We start from the raw sequence: 23,226 nt of genomic DNA on the forward strand, positions 1-23,226 counted from the left end.
TTTATTTTATATTGTAACTTAAGGTTTTTTGGCTAAGAGTTTCATAATTAACATGTTCATGAAATTCATAATTTTTACTGAAACTAATAGGGAAAATATTGTTTCGAGTTGAAGCTTAAGACTTCTAAGTTGTTTTGTTTATAGTCAACATGTACACCAAGTACATCAGTTTCACTGAAAGTGTCAGGAGGAGCAATTATTGTTTAGAGATTTAAGTTAAGATTGCTTAAATTTCATATTCAACTTGTACATCAAATGCATCAGTTTCAATGAAAGTATCGAAGGGAGAAATTGTTTTTCGAATTGTAACATAAGGTTGCTTAAGTTTCATAATCAACTTGTACATCGAAAGTATCAATTCTAGTGAAAGTACCAGGAGGACTTTTTTTTAATTGTAATTGTAACTTAAAGTTACTTAGCTTAGGGCTTCATAATTATCAGGTGCGTCAGATACGTCATTTTTAATGAAACTCCCTAAAGGAGCAGTTTTTGTTTTGAGTCAATACTTAAGATTATTTAGTTAAGAGTTTCATCATCAACATGTACTGAAAATGTTAGAAGGAGAAACTTTTGTTTCGACTTTTAAGATAAGGTTGCTTAAGTTTGACAATCCACTTGTACATCAAATGCATCAGTTTTGAGTGTCATAGTCAATATAAACATCAAAGACATGACTTTTACTGAAAGTGTCAGAAGGAGCAGTTTTCGTTTCGATTGCATGAGTTTCATAATCAACTTGTGCATCAAATGCATCAATTTACTGAAATTATCAGAGAGAGCAGTTTTTGTTTGGAAGTGTAATTTACGATTACTTACTTAAGATTACTTGGAATAAGTATGTTAAGATTACGTACTTCAGAGTTTCATAATCAACGTGTGCATCAAACACCTTTCATTATTGAAAGTATCAGAGGGAGCAATTTTTTTTTTCAAATTGAAATTTAAGATCAAGTATATTAGAGTTTCATTTTCAACATGTACATCAAATACATCAATTTCACTAAAAGTGTCAGGAGGAGCAATTTTTGTTTTGAGGTTTAAGTTAAGATTTTTTAAATTTCATATTCAACTTGTACATCAAATGCATCAGTTTCAATGAAAATATCAGAGGGAGCAATTTTTTATTCAAATTGTGACATAAAGTTGCTTAAATTTCATAATCAATTTGTACATCGAAAGAATCAATTCTAGTGATAGTACCAGGAGGACCTTTTTAAAATTGTAATTGATACTTAAAGCTACTTAGCTTAGGCTTCTTAATCAACATGTACGTCAAATACGTCATTTTTCAAAAAACTCTCAAAAGAAGCTGTTTTTGTTTTGAATCAAAATTTAAGATTATTTAGTTAAGAGCTTCATCATCAACATGTACTGAAAGTGTTAGAAGGAGAACCATTTGTTTCGAGTTTTAAGGTAATTTGCTTAAGTTTGATACTCCACTTGTACATCAAATGCAGCAGTTTCGAGTGTCATAGTCAACATAAACATCAAAGACATCAATTTTAGTCAAAGTGTCAGAAGGAGCAGTTTTCTTTTCGAATGGTAACGCAAGATTGCATGAGTTTCATAATCAACTTGTGCATCAAATGCATTAATTTTACTAAAATGATCAGAGAGAGCAGTTTTTGTTTGGAAGTGTAATTTAGGATTACTTAGAGTTTTTCACGATTACTTACTTAAGATTACTTGTGATAAGTACGTTAAGATTAAGTACTTCAGAGTTTCATAATCAACGTGTGCATCAAACATCTTTCGTTATTAAAAGTATCAGAGGGAGCAATTTTTCATTAAAATTGAAATTTAAGATCAATTATATTAGAGTTTCATTTTCAACATGTACATCAAATACATCAGTTTCACTAAAAGTGTCAGGAGGAGCTATTTTGTTTAGAGATTTAAGTTAAGATTGCTTAAATTTCATATTCAACTTGTACATCAAATGCATCAGTTTCAATGAAAGTATCTAAAGGAGCAATTTTATTCGAATTGTAACATAAGGTTGTTAAGTTTCATAATCAATTTGTACATCGAAAGAATCAATTCTAGTGAAAGTACCAGGAGGACTTTTTTTAAATTGTAATTGTTACTTGAAGTCACTTAGTTTAGACTTCATAATCAAAATGTACTTCAAATAGGTCATTTTCAAAGAAGTTCTCAAAAAAGCAGTTTTTGTTTTGAATCAAAACTTAAGATTATTTATTTAAGACTTTCATCATCAACATGAACTGAAAGTAATAGAAGGAAGAATTTTTGTTTCGAGTTTTAAGGTAAGGTTACCCAAGTTTGATATTCCACTTGTACATCAATTGCATCAGTTTCGAGTGTCATAGTCAACATATACATCAAAGACATCACTTTTACTGGAAGTGTCAGAAGGAGCAGTTTTTGTTTCGAATGGTAACGCAAGAATGCATAAGTTTCATAACCAATTTATGCATCAAATGCATCATTTTTACTGAAACTATCGGAGAGAGCAGTTTTGTTTGGAAGTTCAATTTCAGATTACTTAGAGTATCAGATACAACACTTCTACTGAAACTGTCAGAGGGAGCAGTTTTTGTTTCGAACTTCAATTTCAGATTACTTTACTTCATAATCAACACGTACACCAAATACACAAATTTCACTGAAACTATCAGAAAGGGAAACTTCAGTTTCGGATTGTAAAGATGACTTACTATAGGTTTTCATAATCATCATGTACACCATTTAAATCCTTTTTAGTGAAAATGTCAGAAGGAGCAAATATTGTTTCGAATGGCATTGTAAATTTGCATAAATTTCAGAATTAAATTGTAAACCAAATGCATAAATGTTATTGAAAGTATCAGAAGGAGCGATTTTCTTTCGAACTGTAACTTAAGATTACTTCTTAGTTAGTTTCTTCATCAACATCTACATCAAAGTCATCGATTTTACAGAAAGTAGGAGAACGATCAGTTTTTGTTTTGAATTGTTATGTAAGACTGCATATGTTTCATAGTAAATTTGTACATCAAATGCATCAACTTTAGTGAAAGTATCAGAACGAGCTGTTGTTAATTCATATTATAACTTGAGGTTATTTAAAAAAGTTTTGCATGACAAACGCCAGCATCAATTACATCGCTTTTACTGAAAGTGTCCGAAGGAGCAGTTTTTCAATGGAATTATATGTTGAAATTTTTTAGTTAGAGTTCATCGTCAACAATTACATCAAATACATCAATTTGACTAAAATTATCGAAAGGAGCAGTATTTGTTTAGAGTCAAAATTGAAGATTGTTTAGTTTAGAGTTCCATAATCAACATGTATATCAAATACATCACTTTTACTAAAAATGCCAGAAGGAACAGTTTTCTTTTGAGTTTAAACGTAAGATTGCATATTCGTATTCAACTTGTTTATCAAGTGCATCAGTTTTAGTGAAATTATCAGAAAGAGCAGTTTTGTTTCGAATTGTAACTTAAGATTACTTTTTTCTGAGTTTCATAATCAACATGTACGTCAAATACATCTTTTTTACCAAAAAAAGAGCAATTTTTGTTTCAAACTGTATCTTAAGAGTGTTTATTTAGAGTTGATAATCACATGTTCATCAATTACATCAATTTTAGTGAAAGTATCAGATGGAGAATTTTTTTTTGAATTGTAACTTGAGATTACTTAAATTAGAGTTTCATAATCAACCAAAAGCAAATACATAAATTTTACTGAAAGTGTCAGAAGGTGCAAACACATCACTACTATCGAATACATCCCTTTTGCTGAAAGTTTCAGGAGGAGCAGTTTTTGTATAGAGATTTAAGTTAAGATTTTTTAAATTTCATATTCAACTTGTACATCAAATGCATCAGTTTCAATGAAAATATCAGAGGGAGCAATTTTTTATTCAAATTGTGACATAAAGTTGCTTAAATTTCATAATCAATTTGTACATCGAAAGAATCAATTCTAGTGATAGTACCAGGAGGACCTTTTTAAAATTGTAATTGATACTTAAAGCTACTTAGCTTAGGCTTCTTAATCAACATGTACGTCAAATACGTCATTTTTCAAAAAACTCTCAAAAGAAGCTGTTTTTGTTTTGAATCAAAATTTAAGATTATTTAGTTAAGAGCTTCATCATCAACATGTACTGAAAGTGTTAGAAGGAGAACCATTTGTTTCGAGTTTTAAGGTAATTTGCTTAAGTTTGATACTCCACTTGTACATCAAATGCAGCAGTTTCGAGTGTCATAGTCAACATAAACATCAAAGACATCAATTTTAGTCAAAGTGTCAGAAGGAGCAGTTTTCTTTTCGAATGGTAACGCAAGATTGCATGAGTTTCATAATCAACTTGTGCATCAAATGCATTAATTTTACTAAAATGATCAGAGAGAGCAGTTTTTGTTTGGAAGTGTAATTTAGGATTACTTAGAGTTTTTCACGATTACTTACTTAAGATTACTTGTGATAAGTACGTTAAGATTAAGTACTTCAGAGTTTCATAATCAACGTGTGCATCAAACATCTTTCGTTATTAAAAGTATCAGAGGGAGCAATTTTTCATTAAAATTGAAATTTAAGATCAATTATATTAGAGTTTCATTTTCAACATGTACATCAAATACATCAGTTTCACTAAAAGTGTCAGGAGGAGCTATTTTGTTTAGAGATTTAAGTTAAGATTGCTTAAATTTCATATTCAACTTGTACATCAAATGCATCAGTTTCAATGAAAGTATCTAAAGGAGCAATTTTATTCGAATTGTAACATAAGGTTGTTAAGTTTCATAATCAATTTGTACATCGAAAGAATCAATTCTAGTGAAAGTACCAGGAGGACTTTTTTTAAATTGTAATTGTTACTTGAAGTCACTTAGTTTAGACTTCATAATCAAAATGTACTTCAAATAGGTCATTTTCAAAGAAGTTCTCAAAAAAGCAGTTTTTGTTTTGAATCAAAACTTAAGATTATTTATTTAAGACTTTCATCATCAACATGAACTGAAAGTAATAGAAGGAAGAATTTTTGTTTCGAGTTTTAAGGTAAGGTTACCCAAGTTTGATATTCCACTTGTACATCAATTGCATCAGTTTCGAGTGTCATAGTCAACATATACATCAAAGACATCACTTTTACTGGAAGTGTCAGAAGGAGCAGTTTTTGTTTCGAATGGTAACGCAAGAATGCATAAGTTTCATAACCAATTTATGCATCAAATACATCATTTTTACTGAAATTATCGGAGAGAGCAGTTTTGTTTGGAAGTCTAATTTAAGATTACTTAGAGTATCAGATACAACACTTCAACTGAAACTGTCAGAAGGAGCAGTTTTTGTTTCGAACTTCAATTTCAGATTACTTTACTTCATAATCAACACGTACACCAAATACACAAATTTCACTGAAACTATCAGAAAGGGAAACTTCAGTTTCGGATTGTAAAGATGTCTTACTATAGGTTTTCCAAAGCATCATGTACACCATTTAAATCCTTTTTAGTGAAAGTGTCAGAAGGAGCAAATATTGTTTCGAGTGGTAACGTAAAATTGCATAAATTTCAGAATTAAATTGTAAACCAAATGCATTAATGTTATTGAAAGTATCAGAAGGAGCGATTTTTTTTTCGAACTGTAACTTAAGATTACTTCTAAGTTAGTTTCATCATCAACATCTACATCAAAGTCATCATTTTTACAGAAAGTAGCAGAACGATCAGTTTTTGTTTTGAATTGTTATGTAAGACTGCATATATTTCATAGTCAATTTGTACATCAAATGCATCAACTTCAGTGAAATTATCAGAACGAGCTGTTTTTAATTCATATCATAACTTGAGGTTATTTAAAAAAGATTTGCATGACAAACGCCAACATCAATTACATCGCTTTTACTGAAAGTGTCCGAAGGAGCAGTTTTTCATTGGAAGTATATGTTGAAATTTTTTAGTTAGAGCTCATCGTCAACAAGTACATCAATTATATCAATTTGACTAAAATTATCGAAAGGAGCAGTATTTGTTTAGAGTCAAAATTGAAGATTGTTTAGTTTAGAGTTCCATAATCAACATGTAGGTCAAATACATCTCTTTTACCAGAAAAAGAGCAATTTTTGTTTCAAACTGTATCTTAAGATTGTTTATTTAGAGTTGAAAATCACATGTTCATCAATTACATCAATTTTAGTGAAAGTATCAGACGGAGCATTTTTTTTTTTGAATTGTAACTTGAGATTACTTAAATTAGAGTTTCATAATCAACCAAAAGCAAATACATCACTTTTACTGAAAAATTCAGAAAGTGCAAACACATCACTACTATCAAATACATCACTTTCACTGAAAGTGTTAGGTGCAAAAACATCACTACTATCAAATACATCACTTTTACTGAAAGTTTCAGGAGGAGCAGTTTTTGTTTAGAGGTTTAAGGTAAGATTGCCTAAATTTCATATTCAACTTGCACATCAAATGCATCAGTTTCAATCAAAGTATCAGAGGGAGAGAAACGTGACGTTGTGCCTCCACAACAGCTTCTGCCGGAACAGAGAATCTAACTTTGATCCCCTACCTTGTTGTAAACAAAGAGTAGAAGAGCAGAAGTGTTGGAGGACTGCTTCCAACAGCGTCAGGGTAGCCACCGGCGTGTTGCAAGACACAAAAACTGAAAGTGCAGAGTCAATGTCGCAGGAGGAGGAGATGGAACATTGACAAATGGCCAAAGAACGAGATGCAAAAAGAAAGAAATTAGAAGAATTTAGAAGTATTGGAACTTCTAAACGACGAAAAAAGAAGAAACAAAGAATTGACGAAAGAAAAGAAGTCAAAACTCAGAATTGTTTTGTATAGGACAAAAACTCAAATGAGAAACGAAGCAACCAAGTAAATGAAACTGAAAGAAAACATTTAGTTGAGTTTTGAACGTTAAAGATTTTGCTGCATTTATAAATTTGCATTTTAATTTTAGTTAGTGGCTTTAGAGACACTTACTATTTATTTAGAAAGGCTTGAGTGAAAAGTATATTTAAATATTCCAACCTGCATGATTGTTTTTAATCAACTAGGACGACTGATCACTCTGTGGTGACATGAAAGACTTGGGTAATCTCTTTAAGAGGGAGATTATGTCATTGTTCTTTCTAACCACAGAGTTCCTTAGTTTTAATATTCAGGAACAATAACAACTAAATTTCCGAAGGGAAGAAGCATAGTAGGATAATTTTAGCTTGTTGGTTGGCAGGACTGTCCTGCAAACTAACACCTTTTAAAACCTAGGAGAAAAAGTTTTAAATCAGGGCATTGATTTTGGAAGTCAGAAAAAATTTTTCATTTTAGGTCATATCCTCGAAAGTGCAGATTAGTGAAAGAATTTGGAATGCTATAGTAATGTGATATGATGCCATTTATATTCTGCAGTGAGTCAAAATGGCGTGGATAAAAGTGATTTCGTGCATTTTGTAAATTCTGTTTGATGGCACTGTACCATTTTTACGAAGACTACGAGATTCAATGGGGACATTGACCGGGCTGTCCGGGGAGTATGTGATATTCGATCAGAATTGACAAAAGTGCAATTTCTAATTGGTGGCCGCTGACCCTGAGAATTGGCAGTTTTAGTAGGTTAGCGACGTTATTTGAACGATTAGCTAAACTGTGAAGGTCAGGATATTCTGTTATTTTAAATTTTTTAAATTTCGAATGATGACGTCATATTTACGAGAAACGACGAAATCGCCATTTTTAGAAGAAAATCAGAAAGAAAACACAACAACAGCGATAGAAACAACGACGAGAAATAGAAAATACGACAGAGTATTAGCAGAGACCGCTCCGAGTTTCAATGATTGTGTCGATACAATCGTTACAAAGCCATTCACGCCAACGGTGAAGGGTAATGGAACCCTGAATTCAGCCTTCCGGAGAGGAAATAAGAGTGTTTTTTCCCCGGATTCAAGAATCCGGAGGGGTCTTGAGACCTGAACTCGAACTGATAAAAACAAACTTTTAGCTTCCTGTTCATGCCCTGAATTGAAATTAATTAACATCTAGATTCATTTTCTGATAATGAGAAGCTAGGAATTGAGGTAGAGGGTTGATCCATTTTCGATGGAGATGATGACTTTTATCTACTGAACAAAAACAATAGTAATATAATAAGTAGTAGTTGCTCTGATTTTAGGAGTGACCTCGTGGTCTGGGAATACTGAGACCCAGCCATGAGCTCACTAATTTTGCATGTAATTAAGTTAATTTGAGTGTTCTGGTCGAAGCCGGACAACAGTAGCGTTTTTGTCGACCCGATCTCAGAGAGACCACCAAATGAACTGGCTTTGGTAGAGACGGTGAAAAGCATGTAGAGCTTTGTTTAGACGCTGGCCAGTCGTTTTCTAGCTTAGCTTTGTTTTCCATCGATATTTACTTCCGAGCGAATGTTACAAAATACACAAATTTCACTAACACTATCAGAAAGGGCACTTTCAGTTCGAATTGTAAAAATGTCCTACTATAAATTTTCATAATCAACATGTACACCATTTAAATCCTTTTTACTGAAAGTGTCAGAAGGAGCAAATTTTGTTTCGAGTTGTAACGTAAAATTGCATAGGTTTCAGAATTAAATTGTAAACCAAATGCATAAATTTTATTCAAAGTATCAGAAAGAGCGATTTTTATTTCGAACTGTAACTTAGTATTACTTCTAATTTAATTTCATCAACAACATCTACATCAAAGTCATCCTTTTTACAGAAAGTATGAGAATGATCAGTTTTTGTTTTGAATTGTTATGTAAGACTGCCGTGTTTCATAATTAACTTGTACATCAAATGTATCAATTTTAGTGAAAGTATCAGAAAGAGCTGTTTATAGTTCATAATATAACTTGAGGTTATTTAATTTAGATTTTCATAATAAACGCTTACATCAATTAGATCGCTTTTACTGAAGCAGTTTTTTTGTTGGAATTGTAAAGTAAAATTATTTAGTTAGAGTTCATCGTCAACAATTACATCAAATACATCAATTTGACTAAAATTATCGAAAGGAGCTTTATTTTTTTAGAGTCAAAACTGAAGATTGTTTAGTTTAGAGTTTCATAATCAACATGTATATCAAATACATCACTTTTACTGAAAATGCCAGAAGGAACAGTTTTTCTTTTGAGTTTAAACGTAAGATTGCATATTCATATTCAACTTGTTTATCAAGTGCATCAGTTTTAGTGAAAGTATCAGAAAGAGCAGTTTTAATTTCCAATTGTAACTTAAGATTGCTTATTTCAGAGTTTCATAATCAACTTGTACGTCAAATACATCACTTTTACCAAAGAAGAGCAATTTCTGTTTCGAACTGTATCTTAAGCTTTTTTATTTAGAGTTGATAATCACATGTACATCAGTTACATCAATTTTAGTGAAAGTATCAGAGGGAACAGTTTTTTTAATTGTAACATAAGATTACTTAAATTAGAAATTCATAATCAACTGAAAGCAGATACATCACTTTTACCGACAGTTTCAGAAGGTGCAAACACATCACTACTATCAAATACATCACTTTCACTGAAAGTTTCAGGTGCAAAAACATCACTACTATCAAATACATAACTTTTACTGAAAGTGTCATGGTTCATTTTTTGTTTAGAATTTTAACTCAAGATTACCTAGCTTTGAGTTTCATAGTCAACATGTACATCAAATACATCACTTTTACTGAAAGTGTCCGAAAGGTCAGTTTTTGTTTCGAATATAACGTAAGATTGCATAAGTTTCATGATCAAATCTCTTCTCAAATGCATCAATTTTAGTGAAAGTATCAGAAAGAGCGGTTTATAATTCATGTTATAACTTGAGGTTATTTAATTTAGATTTTCATAATAAAAGTTTACATCAGTTAGATCGCTTTTACTGAAAGTGTCAGAAGGAGCAGTTTTTCGTTGGAATTGTAAGTTAAGATTAATTATTTAGAGTTATTATCAACAAGTACATCAAATACATCAATTTGACTTTTACTGAAAGTGTCCGAAAGATCAGTTTTTGTTTTGAATTGTAACGTAAGATTGCATAAGTTTCATAATCAGCTTGTATATCAAAGGCATCAGTTTTATTGAACATGTCAGAAGGAGCAATTTTTGTTTCGACTTGTAACTTGATGTTACTATGTTTAGAGTTTCATAACCAACATGTAAATCAAATACATCTACTTCACTGAATTTTTCAAATGAAGCGATTTCGTTTCGATTTTTCCAGATTTCAGTGAATCATTTTCTGGATTTCAATAACATCTGGCACGAGTTATTTTTACAAAAATTGAGAATAAAATATTTTAATTCGTTTCAATATCATGATTTTTCTCCGTGTTACCAGTAAATGGTTTAAATTGATCTAAAATGGGATATTAGACACTTGAATCGATCTGCTCAGGGGACTTTTAAAAAGAATTTAAATAGATTTAATGGGATGGGTTTCGGATGGATTTTAGTGAGTCGGAAACTCTATCCACACCAATTTAAATCGATTTTTTTCGACACTTAAATCGATCCAAATGTTTAAAAAAAAAGATGATTATTTAATCGATTCAAAATCCCTTTAAGCTTGTAAAATGTAACAGATTAAATTAAATCGACAGATAATTTAAATCAATCTCCATTTCGTGAGTGCGGGAGCTCATGTGCATGGGGATGAGTAGCCTACGTACTAACCTGCGCCTTCATCCATCAGAAACTTCACAATGTCTGTGTTTGCTTTTCTGATAGCGAACATCAAAGCCGTTGTCCCGTCGCGGTCTGCTAGTTTCGCCAGCTCACGTCGCAAATTCGGAGTTTTCATAACTTGAAACACGAATTTGATTTCGTCAAATTTATCCAAGCGAACCAAATAACTCAAAATCGACTGTCCGAATCGGTTCGTACATCTCAGGTCAAGAGTCTGATTTTGGTTTAGAAAATCAATCGTTTCGAGAAATTTCAAGTCGATCATTTTGATAGCCCAATGCAATAAAGGATCCCCCATTTTGTTCAAACTTTCGTTCACGTGACCGGTTATTTTACCCAGAAGTATCTTCGAAATTTGCTCATTTTTTAGCATCATAGCTAGCTCTAAAGGGGTCAAACTAAGTTGATTGCGGGCTTCACACAGAGATTTTGTCTTTTTATCTGTGGACACAAGTTCCACAAGATCCCGATTTCCTCTGGCAACGGCAAAATGCAGCAGGTTGTTTCCAGCCGAGTGGGTCATGCCTTCCGGCAACCGTATGCTCGCGTAGGCAGTTTCTGTTACATTCACACTTTTCTGACCAATCAGAAACTTAACCAATGCCGTGTTGTCATGCTCAATTGCGAAGTGCAAAATCGTTTTGCCGCTTGAGGGCTGCTTTAAACTTAGATCGAATTTTTTGTCAACCAAAATTCGAACAATTTCTCTGCTTCCCGGCTGGATTCGCTGGCCAGCGTAGTGCATTGCAGCCATCTGGTTGTGATCTAACTTGTTGCGAAGCTGGTCGCAATTTTGATTGCTAGCCAGGAAATTTTTCAGATCTTGAGGAGTTTCGCGAAGAATTAGGTCAACCAACTTTGACAACTGGGGATGTGTCGGTACGTTGTGGTCGTCTAAAACAATTCATATTATTCAAGTTGCTGTTTGCTTTTTTGCTGTGAAAGCTTCATCTCCAAATGTGTTCTCAAAAACATGCCTCAATGTAACTAAATTGAAAGTGCATTTCATCAAAATGTATCAAACATTGCGCGAATGATTCCATGGACTTATCAGCGCAGTACCTGGGTGCTTCTCTCGTAGCAGCACGTAGTTCGAAATAGACAAACCTAAACCTGTATTATTTTCCTGCTAAATAAAAAAACAAGCTGAGTAAAAAGTTTAGTTTTGGTTACAACTTAGATAAAACAACGTGGTTATATCAAATATGATTGCAAATTTATTGAGAAAAATCTTTCAGTTGAAATGATAAAACTTCAAAAAATAGCCATAACTGTACGTGACATGAATGCTACACAAATCCCCATTATTTTGACTAAGACCCTTTCGTGTGCCATACGTAAAATACCCATTTTTGTTCCTCATTGGCTACACGAATGAACTGTTAAGGCGTCTGACGGGAAAATAAAAAGGAGAACCCGAAGTGCAAAAAAACAAGACTGCTCGTATGCCACACGGCAAAGCCCTGAATGTTCCGTCTGCCTTTTATGGCCTCGAATAGATTTTGGTAAATTAAAAATTTACTGTGCATGGAATGAATACGACCAATGAGCTTGCGTCAATTCAATTTGGAACATTTTTGTAGTGCGAGATGGAGAGGGGGGGGGGGGGGTTCTCACGATAGAGGGACCAAATGATGGAAAAGATTGAGTTAAGAGTTAATCAGATTCGTTAGACGTTCCTATTGGCTAAATGACTTCAATTGAAAATTCATGTATCAACGTATTTTCTAATCAGTCAAAATTTTTATTTTGATGGCCTTTGAGATTTTTGAAACTCAATTCTGATTGGCTATGTATTGGAAAGTATGTTGGAAAGTATGTGAAAATAAGCTTCCAACATCTCCGTCTCTCCATCATGAGACACACCAAAAATTGTGCGGGATGATTCCCAGTAACCAAGCAGTTTTTCCTGACTCGTAGCAGAGCGACTGAGGAGTCAGGCTAGTCAGGGGCGGATTTAGGGGGGGGGGATGGATTTGTCGGACGCTTCTTTTTTAAGAATCCTTTTTTGGCCGACATATTACGAGGCCAAATTGTGCATTTTGTGCATTGTAAGCGAATTCTGCAACAGGGACGCTCCCTTTGTTCTTCTTTTGTTCTTTCATTCACTTTGATCGTTCCGACAAAATTTAAACATGTTTTTTGACTTGTCTCTGGAATCCAGGAACATACAGACACAAAAGTGTGCGCCTATCCAGTGCACAGTTTGGCCTCGTAATGGACCGACCCTAAAATTGTTCTAACTTAATATAATTACTTACTTTGAGGGGTAGCGCGCCAAAAAAAGGTGATTTTAAAATTTTTCCGAAAAGTGCCCAAAAACGGAATTTTTAGTTTTTTTTTCAAAAAATTGCCTGCGGTGAAATTTTGGCCCAAACAGCTTCTTTTTAGTGCTTTAGGAGAGCTAGAAAAATCAATTTTGTCGACCTAAAAAGAAAAAAAGTGTCAATATTTTCTAAATTTTTTTCCCGCACCCCTCGAGAAAACCTAGATCCTCCCCTGAAGCTAGTATAGTGGTGTGCGCCAGGACCACGCTGAGAACACGTAGATCAACGAAACGATCCCCTCACTCAGTAAATGTTTTTTTTTGGAACTTGGCCAGAATAAAGAAAAACCGCCCTAAGCATAAATGTTCTTCAGATTCTTCGGAACAACAATATAGTTCGGAACAACAATATGGCCAATTATTTTGACTGGTTTCAATGTGAACAATGAGTTTTTACAAAAAAATGTGCTCTTTTAAATGCACTCAAGGAAAAATTTGAACGAGAGCCGTCACTATCATAGTCAGAACCATCAACGAAGAAGTTGGAAACATAAGTTACTACTCAAGAACTGAAAAGTCATTAGAGAAAACGTAATTGTGTGAGAAAACTGAGTTAAAAACAACCTAATTTTCATCTTGAGCTTGTAATCTTTGCTTGGATTTATGTCTTTATATTTCTGTTCTCATTTGATTTAAATATATTTTTAGTATTTTGAGAGATTTAGGTTTATGTTATTGATCAAAACTTGAGGATACCACAAAGAAAGTAGAAAAAAATGAAGCTTTCTGGGGGCAACAACCGCCTAGCGGGCTGTATTTATGAATGAATAGTTAAAATAGCTTTCTTCTTCCACGAACGCTATTAGGTTGTCTTCGCTTGTAAAGCTGTTTTTGCCCCAAAATGAATCTTTAAAGGAGGATATCTTGCAAAATCTTGCAAGAATCTTGCAAGATCTTTTAGAGAGACGCATCCTCTTTAAAAGAATCTAGCAAGAATCTCGCAAGTTCTTGCTAGATAACCTCCCTTGATCGACTAGGGAAAGAAAACCTTAACAGTGCTCAATTTGGCTTTCAATAGTTTGGGTTGAAAACAAAAATCCCCGCAAGCAAATACTTTTCTCATTTTGAGCAAATATTTTTCTCATTTTTTTCGAAGTCGTAACAAAAATATCAAGATTTGAACATGATAATGGCGTAGAACAAAAATAATATTGTTGAAAAAAATTGTTGTCTACCCAATATCAGCATTGAGGTTTGTTGAAACTGAGAAAGAACCTTTTTTAATTGAATATTTATATCTAACTTTATTTCTAATATATACAAATTAGTCACTACAAATAATAACCAAAAAAGATCGAGCGATATGTCATATGTGCGGTTTCAGTCGTTTTGAGATAAAATTTTGAAAACTGCAAAAACTCTTCTCAGTGTCGAGAAAAGCTGTTTTGAAGTTTTTTCTGTTTTGTTATTTCGAGCGAGTCGGTATGTTATTATGAAGATTTTTTTACAGCACGAGGCCAAACTGTGCGTTTTGTGAATTGTAAGCAAATTCCGTAACACGGACGCTCATTTGTTCTTCTTTTGTTATTTCAATTTTTTTGATCGTTCCGACAAAAATTTAACATGTTTAAGGACATGTTTCTGAAATCCAGGAACATACAGACACAAAATTGAGCGCCTATCCAGTGCACAGTTTGGCCTCGTAATGTAAATCTGAAAACTTTGGTTTCGTCTCCGTATAACTAGTTTTTAAAGTTTCATCTGGCGGTTCTTGGCAATAAAAGATGCCTTCTTTCAAATCAAATTTTTTGACGACAAGTTTAGTCGATCAAGTGTAATTTATTTCGGTTCGAAATTTGCGTTTCGTACTCAACACACAGAAAAACGGTTAAATTTTGATATGTCAGAATTTACTGTGGTGAACAGTCTCTTTGTATTTCTTTTTTTTCGCTATCATATACTCTAAATACATGAGCGCTAATTGTGTCTTCCAGAAATTTTACCGTGGAAAAAGTGAGAAACACTGGAATGCAAAATTAATCTGTGCAGTTCTTTTGAAAAAACCGATTTTTGTAATTTTGTCGAAAGTGCATATGCAAGTTGTAGGGCATAAGTTTTGTGAAGTAAGTGTTACCTTCTTTCTTGGCTGCGTGATGGTATGCAAGGGCGCCTGCATTGTGGGCTAAGCGAGCCGTAGGAGCCACACTGTTCTTGCTCATTTTAATCCACCGCGGCTGCTTATTAAATAAAGTCTGGATTATAATGCTGAGCTCTCAGCTGTAAACCATTTAACAAAGTCCACTTAAAAACTCTCGTGGCCCATACGAAAAATGACTTAAACTTACTCTGTGTTTGCGTATAGTTCTTGGACTGTAAAGCTGCGTTTTCAATTGCATATAATTTTTATGACGTCTTTGTCAAGAACGCTGTATATTGCATGCTCTGTTTTTAACGATTGTTACAACTGCCTTTTTATGAAAATTGACGTGACGCCCATTCGTAAAAAGTACGGTTATAGTCAAACATTGGATGTTTCTTTAACAGATGTTTACAAAATGCGCCAAAATGTGAGAGAATCGAGGTATGTCTATATTTTTTGGGTCAACCAAAAAGACAATTTTGTTTCGAGGGGCGCTCGACTTCAACTATACTTTGTTTGCTACTATCTTCAACCATACCCATCTATATAATGTTTATATGGAAAAAGCTTCACCATATATGAAGAGTCTTTTTTCAAAGAAATCATATGTAGAGGGATATGGCTGCGAGCATCTTTCAAATAAACAGTTTCAAAAGAATATTTCACAACAAAATTTTAGAATAAATGTATAGTTTTGTTCAGATTTTACTTAAATTGACGGAACAAGTACAAACATTTTCATACACTTCAACGTACTTCGCATCCCTTCATTTTTTGAGATCTTTCTTGTAGCAAGTAGATGTCTTTTATAGCAACAAATTTTCATTTTTTCAACCTATATTTTTTACCGTTTTTATGTGTTAAAAAGAATATGAATTCTAGTTGGTGCAGCGTATATTGACCAGTTCAACTGATGATGTTTCCCCGTAAGACCGGATTTAATGCATGTTGGCAAAAACGAAGCATAGGTTGCAGTTTTGGCCGGCTCTGGATGACGATTAGACCAGCCATGGGAATTTCTGAAAATTCTCGGGCTTCAAGAACCTTCGCTCGACCTAATACTAAATCTTTCCACAATGGACCTTCCTTTCTGTGACTCCTTAGCACCCTCTGGAAGCCGTTTTTTTTCTGTGGTTGTTATATCAGGTTGGTTCATTTACTATCGGCGGAGATGTGGCGGTGCTGCTCGACGAGGCCGGTGAAGAAAGGATTACATAACAAATTCAAGTAATGGGCGCCAGCAGAGTAGGAAGCTGGCGCCGTCAGCAACACTCCTGCAGCCAGAACATTAGTGGCCTCAAATCCAGTTTGGCCTCAAATGAGTCCAGTTCAGCAGGTAGATTTACAATGGGAGAAAGAGGGCCGATCCGGTGGGACCGTTTTGCAGTTTTTGCTTAGTTTTGGAAGAATGATCGCATCGTTTTCTGAGGTTTGGAAAAAGCAGACTTTTGATGGTTGTTTCGAAATTCCGCGATTGAGAATAAAAGGTTATAGTGACGGTACGGATTGTTGTAAATGAAAAGATTTTTTGGTTGAAATTGGTGTTGCTTTTATACTTAGTTCTGACAAACGTTGTCTTACTCTTCAATTCAACAAGGTGCTAAAAGTTTAGTTGAGAAGTCCATTTGAGGTGTGAAAATGCTATCAAATTTTCAGGCTTCAAACAGCGGTGTGAACGTGAGTTTTGGTGAATAGCGCTTCTCAAGCTTCCGACTTTACAGGTACTTTTCCCGTCAAAACTTATGCTTCTGAATTGAACACATCCCGGGTCGAGATCCTGCTCAAAAACCGCTCAAGATTTGAGCGGTTTGAGCGGTTTTCCAGCAAGATTTGAGCGGTTTGGGCGGTTTTTTTGGAAAAACCGCTCAAACCGCTCAAATCTTGGATAAAAAACCGCTCAAAAACCGCTCATTTCTTGCGGTGGTTTTTGAACGGTTTTTCAAGCAAGATTTGAGAGGTTTTTGAGCGGTCTTCCCGGTTCGAGGTCCCAGTCTCTACGTTTCTCTTCTCTGCAAAACTCGAACGAACACGTTCATCCAGGGGCGACCAATATGTAGTAATTTTCCAAAAAGTGCCCAAAAACAGCATTTTTGACCAGCTTTTCACGTCAACAACCCCAACCCCCCGCCCCAACTTACCCCCCCCCCCCGCCAACGTACTCCCTCCCCCCAAAGGGGGGACATCAACTCTAGTAAGAGGTGGGGGGGGTTGGTGTGCGATCTTATAATCGATTATTTTTGTTATTTTGTAGAGACTGACAATAAAAATCCTGACAGTATATTTGTTGTGCATGTCTAAAACAATGAACATATTCAGTAGAACAAATACAGCAAATATTAAGCTTCCAGCAAGTCCGCATAGACTAATGGATAAGGCGTCTGACTTCGAATCAGAAGATTGCGGGTTTGAATCCCTCCGTGGTCGACTTTTTAATATTAAATCTTGCGCGGTTTTTGAGCGTTTTTTTTTTAGATAAACCGCTCAAAACCGTCCAAATCTTGCGCGGTTTTTGAGCGGTTTTTGAGCGGTTTTTTTTAGATAAACCGTACAAAAACCGCTCAAACCGCTCATTTTGAAGCAAGATTTTGAGCGTAATTGCCTAAAAAAACCGCTCAAACCGCTCAAATCTTGCTTCAAATTAGGTGAAAAATCTCGACTCGGGATGGTAATCTTGATTGAGCGCCGAAGGTAATAAACTATTCTAATTCTATGTCTCTATATGTACAATTACTGTACATAACCTTAAAAGGACTAAAACTATTAAAAGAAAGCATGTGATTTAAGAACGTTAAAAGAACAACTGAACTTCCGATCAGATCGACCAATGGTCGTAACTAAATTGGTTAACAGGTAATAATTAAATACCGAAGGTCTTTTAAGAACTAAAACAAATCACAACATTACCCACCGGGAAAAAAACTGCAAACTAACTACATAACTCTATATACGCCCTTTTTCCCCCTTCGAGAATGGAAAAATTTTACAAACTGTTCCATGAAGGTAAATATACAGAAGCAAAATAGAATCCACAATTGAGAGAGAATGTACAATGTACAGGGTGACTATACAGAATTACAAAAATTACAGGGTACAGTAACTAACTAAATTGAAACTAATCCATAACATGTACATTAAAATGTACAATTGTATCTACAGTTAAAATTGAAAATCCGACGGTAAGATATGGTTCAAGTTTGTTTTGTTCAGTTTATTTGATATGTGAGTTAACTGAATTGGTTGTCAAAATCATCCAATTTAGCCCTCGTTTCCGAATCTATAGACGAGGAGATTTCGCTACAGTTGTCCACCTCGTGCAGGGAGTCCTTCGTGGTCTGGTAAGCTGAGTTTGAGCCCGAGGAATTTTCTTGGAAATGAGTCTTCGTAGGAGAGGTTACTGGTCTGACCGTCGGGAGAGAGTTCTTTGATGACCAGGATAACGTCGTTTCCGCAACGAGAATTTGTCGGAGAGGTGCCTCCGCTAGTGGTGTCAATAAACCGGACGGTGATGTGACCGTGAAAGTAGCCCTGTGAGTGTCGGGTGAAGAGGAGAATACTGAAGGTGACACCCCTGTGTCGTCTGTTTCTAGAACCACGTCTATAAAGCGGTGGTTTCCGTAAAACTGTGGGGGGCCCACATTTCTGCGTGGTCTAGAATTTTGAGGCTCTATCGTCGGGTTGTCCGTATGCTCCGCAGTACTGTCTGACAGTATTGGATTGTCTTGCGATCCTTCTGTCGTGGTCGAGTCGTGGATGACAACGATCTCCCGGAGGTCGGTTTTCGCTGGCATTTCTGAGCTCGGGTGTGGAGATCCGACGGTACCTGTAACACTTAAGCCCTGGTTAGATTCGGAATGATGTCTCTGAGGTATTTTGTTATTGATCACATCGTCGAAGTAATCATCGATTATCCCGTCCCACGAATCTAGGTTTAAAGAAGAAGAGGAACCTGAAGATATTCTTGAAGAGTCTTGAGTGGCCGCGCTCACTGTCGGTGCACTAATCCCTGCTCTGGTGTTGAAAGTTCTTGAGGTGCCTTGACCCGAATGCCCAGCGGGTTTCGATACAGCTTTCTTTGGTGGTGAAAGTTTTCTTTTCCCAATTAAACTCGAATGGGTATGAAGTTAATGCCCGGTGGGTGTCTGATTCACTATTATCTTTTTGGGCCCAGGGAGTATTTTTCCTTTTATAGCCAGATCCGATTTACGTAAAACGTGACCGTTGTCAAGGGTAGTGGTGTGTTCTGAAGAATCGATGATATCCTACTTAACCAGATTAAAATATGGATCCCTATTTTTCCTGTTAGACACTTTTCTATTTATGTTACCTCCCATGACTGCTTTTCTTTTTGCGAGAGGTTCTGAAGTTTGGTTAATGTCGTCCGGGGTTGTATTTAGGGTGACTCTCCTAGATAGTGGCAAGTTGTCTTCTGGATCTGACGTGCTGTCCTTTTCCTCGTCCAGATATCCATCTTCTGCCCTGTCGTAGAGTTCCCAGTTAGTGGCCCGATCTTTGGACATTATAGCTTTCCCTTTATCTGAATGGTCGCTATCGATCATAAGATTTTTCCACCTAGTTTTCGCTACTCTATAAAAATGTTTTTCAAAAGGTGTACAGCCGATCGCGGATTGCTTCGAGATTCTCAAATTCTACATGATTTTTTTTCGATCAACACATTTAGAGACGGCTTGGGTAATTCGAAAGACATACATTGCCAGTAGTTTCGATTTAAGTGTGTAAACTAATCTTTCCACTAGCCCATTGGATCTGTGGTCGCCGACTGTGCAGTAAATAATTTCCAAATTAAATTTTTCGCAGAAGTTTTTGAAATCATGTGATAAGAAGCATGACCCATGGTCGACTCTAATTTTTCTTGGGAATCCGTGTAGGTGACAGTAATCGCTTAAAAATGAAATTAAATTTCTCGTAGAAGTGTTGTTAACGATCTTGGCCGAAGGATACTTTGTATAACGGTCAATGCAAAGAAGAATGTATACATTCTTACCCCAGAACGCGTCCAACGGTCCCGCAAAGTCCAGATTAATTTCTTCGTTCGCGAATGTCAACGTCGGGAGTTTCGAATTATTATGGGTGCCTAGTAACACTTTAATGTTCTTACCAGCTTTTAGACATTGGCTACATGCTCTCCGTGATGGTAAATTTCCCGATACATTTGCGGCCAACACAAATATTCGGCAAGGGATTTCATCCCAAACTGTCCTGGATGAGTCTCATGAAGCACCGAATTAAAAGTCAGATCTTTGGCAAAATTTTTCATGTATGATCCGTGTATGCCCATTGGTCGGTTCGTCTTTATCGTCTCGATCAAAACCCACAGCAACTTGTCTTCCCTGGTCATAATCTGAAGCAATTTCTTTGAGCAGTGGTTTTCAGGGCGAATCGGAGAAATTGGTAAGTTTAGGTCCGCCTTGTATCTTCTTACGAGGTCTGCGTGATCGGGTGAGAGTCGGTCATCTCTGAGTTTGAGGGCGATATTATGTTCTTCGGGGATGATCAGTAGAGGTTCATTCACTTTATCCATTGGATGTTCTAGTCGTTTCTTGCTAGATGGTATAAATTGTCTGTTCACTAAAAAAATGTAAAAAGACTTTGTCCGTAAAAGTAATACTTTCAAAATTAAATTTCGAATTATTGACAGGTTGTCAATTTGTAGTACAAATTTCTGTCCTAGAATGATGATTGTGACAAAATTTGATCGACTGAGCGATACAAGATATGATAGCAGCAATAATTTTGAGTCTAAGTAAAGCTAAAGAGCTATTCAACCGATTCCGACCAATCACGTCGCTTGAATTTTCGTTTCCCGACGGGATTGTAGTAACTCGAGCATTAGTATTTACAGCGACCGCTGGTATATCTACAGTATTTACAGTAACAATTTTAGAATATTGTTTATTCAAAAAAATGTTCTGAATTTTCTCGATTGAAGCGACTACAAATTCGTCGTCATAATGGGAAATTGGGAGGGCTTTGCCCAAATAAAGTCTAGAGAAAAGGTCTGTAAAGCCCATGTCCTTTCCTGGTAAATGCGAAATTTTAAAATTGAATGTTAAAAGTCTTTTCACCCGACGGGTCAATCGACTATGCATTGTTTTGTTTCCATGATTTGCGGAAAAAAATAATGCTTTATGGTCTGTTACTATTTGAAATTCAGTTCCCTACAGGTAGTTTCTCAAGCATTGAGCATTAGTATTTACAGCGACCGCTGGTATATCTACAGTATTTACAGTAACAATTTTAGAATATTGTTTATTCAAAAAAATTTTCTGAATTTTGTCGATTGAAGCGACTACAAATTCGTCGTCATAATGGGAAATTGGGAGGGCTTTGCCCAAATAAAGTCTAGAGAAAAGGTCTGTAAAGCCCATGTCCTTTCCTGGTAAATGCGAAATTTTAAAATTGGATGTTAAAAGTCTTTTCACCCGACGGGTCAATCGACTATGCATCGTTTTGTTTCCATGATTTGCGGAAAACAATAATGCTTTATGGTCTGTTACTATTTGAAATTCAGTTCCATACAGGTAGTTTCTAAAATTTTCTGTTTCCGATACGACTCCCAGTAACTCCAATTCGTTGGTAGAATATTTCATTTCATGGTTGTTTAAAAATCTGGTGCAAACGCGATTGTTTTCCACTGGTTGTCCTGTGATCTTTGGACATTATAGCTTTCCCTTTATCTGAATGGTCAATATCGGACATAAGATTTTTCCACCTAGTGTTCGCTATTCTATTAAAATGTTTTTCAAAAGGTGTACAGCCGATCGCGGATTGCTTCGAGATTCTCAAATTCTACATGATTTTTTCGATCGAAACATTTAGTGACGGCTTGGGTAATTCGAAAAACATTGCCAGTAGTTTCGATTTATTTGTGTAAACTAATCTTTCCACTAGCCCATTGGATCTGTGGTTGCCGACTGTTCAGTAAATAATTTCCAAATTAAATTTTTCGCATAAGTTTTTGAAATCATGTGATAAGAAGCATGACCCATGGTCGACACTAATTTTTCTTGGGAATCCGTGTAGGTGACAGTAATCGTTTAAAAAGGAAATTACATTTCTCGTAGAAGTGTTGTTAACGATCTTGGCCGAAGGATACTTTGTATAACGGTCAATGCAAAGAAGGATGTATTTATTCTTACCCCAGAACGCGTCCAACGGTCTCGCAAAGTCCAGATTAATTTCTTCGTTCGCGAATGTCAATGTCGGGAGTTTCGATTTATTATGGGTGCCTAGTAACACTTTAATGTTCTTACCAGCTTTTAGACAGTGGCTACATGCTCTCCCGTGATGGTAAATTTCCCGATAAGTATGCGGCCATCACAAGTATTCGGCAAGGGATTTCATCCCAAACTGTCCTGGATGAGTCTCATGAAGCATCGAATTAAAAGTTCCCCTGATAGTAGCTGGGACGACTAATTTATTATCTAGGAAACATAGCTCGTCCTTCACGTGAAGATCTTTGGCATAATTTTTCATGTATGCTCCGTGTATGCCCATTGGTCAGTTCGTCTTTATCGTCTCGATCAAAACCCACAGCAACTTGTCTCCCTGGTCATAGTATGAAGCAATTTCTTTGAGCAGTGGTTTTCAGGGCGAATCGGAGAAATTGGTAAGTTTAGGTCCGCCTTGTATCTTCTTACGATGTGTGCGTGATTGGGTGAGAGTCGGTCATCTCTGAGTTTGAGGGCGATATTATGTTCTTCGGGGATGATCAGTAGAGGTTCATTCACTTTATCCGTTGGATGTTCTAGTCGTTTCTTGCTAGATGGTATAAATTGTCTGTTTACTAAAAAAAATTGTAAAAAGGCTTTGTCCGTAAAAGTAATACTTTCAAAATTAAATTTCGAATTATCGACAGGTTGTCAATTTGTAGTACAAATTTCTGTCCTAGAATGATGATTGTGACAAAATTTGATCGACTGAGCGATACAAGATATGATAGCAGCAATAATTTTGAGATTAAGTAAAGCTAAAGAGCTATTCAACCGATTCTGACCAATCACGTCGCTTGAATTTTCGTTTCCCGACGGGATTGTAGTAACTCGAGTATTAGTATTTACAGCGACCGCTGGTATATCTACAGTATTTATAGTAACATTTTTAGAATATTGTTTATTCAAAAAA

The 23,226-nt window shown here is 35.4% G+C and overlaps 1 protein-coding gene across 1 annotated transcript in view; it reads right to left on the minus strand.

Annotated features, from left to right (window-relative positions):
* LOC134853882 (transient receptor potential cation channel subfamily A member 1 homolog) overlaps positions 1-15,329 on the minus strand; it is a gene marked incomplete in the record, with an annotated part of 173,892 nt that extends 158,563 nt beyond the window's left edge. Inside the window, 2 exon segments of the mRNA XM_063869839.1 lie at positions 10,667-11,572; positions 15,079-15,329. Of these exon segments, the coding sequence (XP_063725909.1) occupies positions 10,667-11,572; positions 15,079-15,163 (991 nt within the window).
* Between the last annotated feature and the right edge of the window lie 7,897 nt (positions 15,330-23,226).

The sequence above is a fragment of the Symsagittifera roscoffensis genome, chromosome 9, assembly GCF_963678635.1.
Source record: "Symsagittifera roscoffensis chromosome 9, txSymRosc1.1, whole genome shotgun sequence".
Taxonomy (NCBI): Eukaryota; Metazoa; Xenacoelomorpha; order Acoela; family Convolutidae; genus Symsagittifera; species Symsagittifera roscoffensis.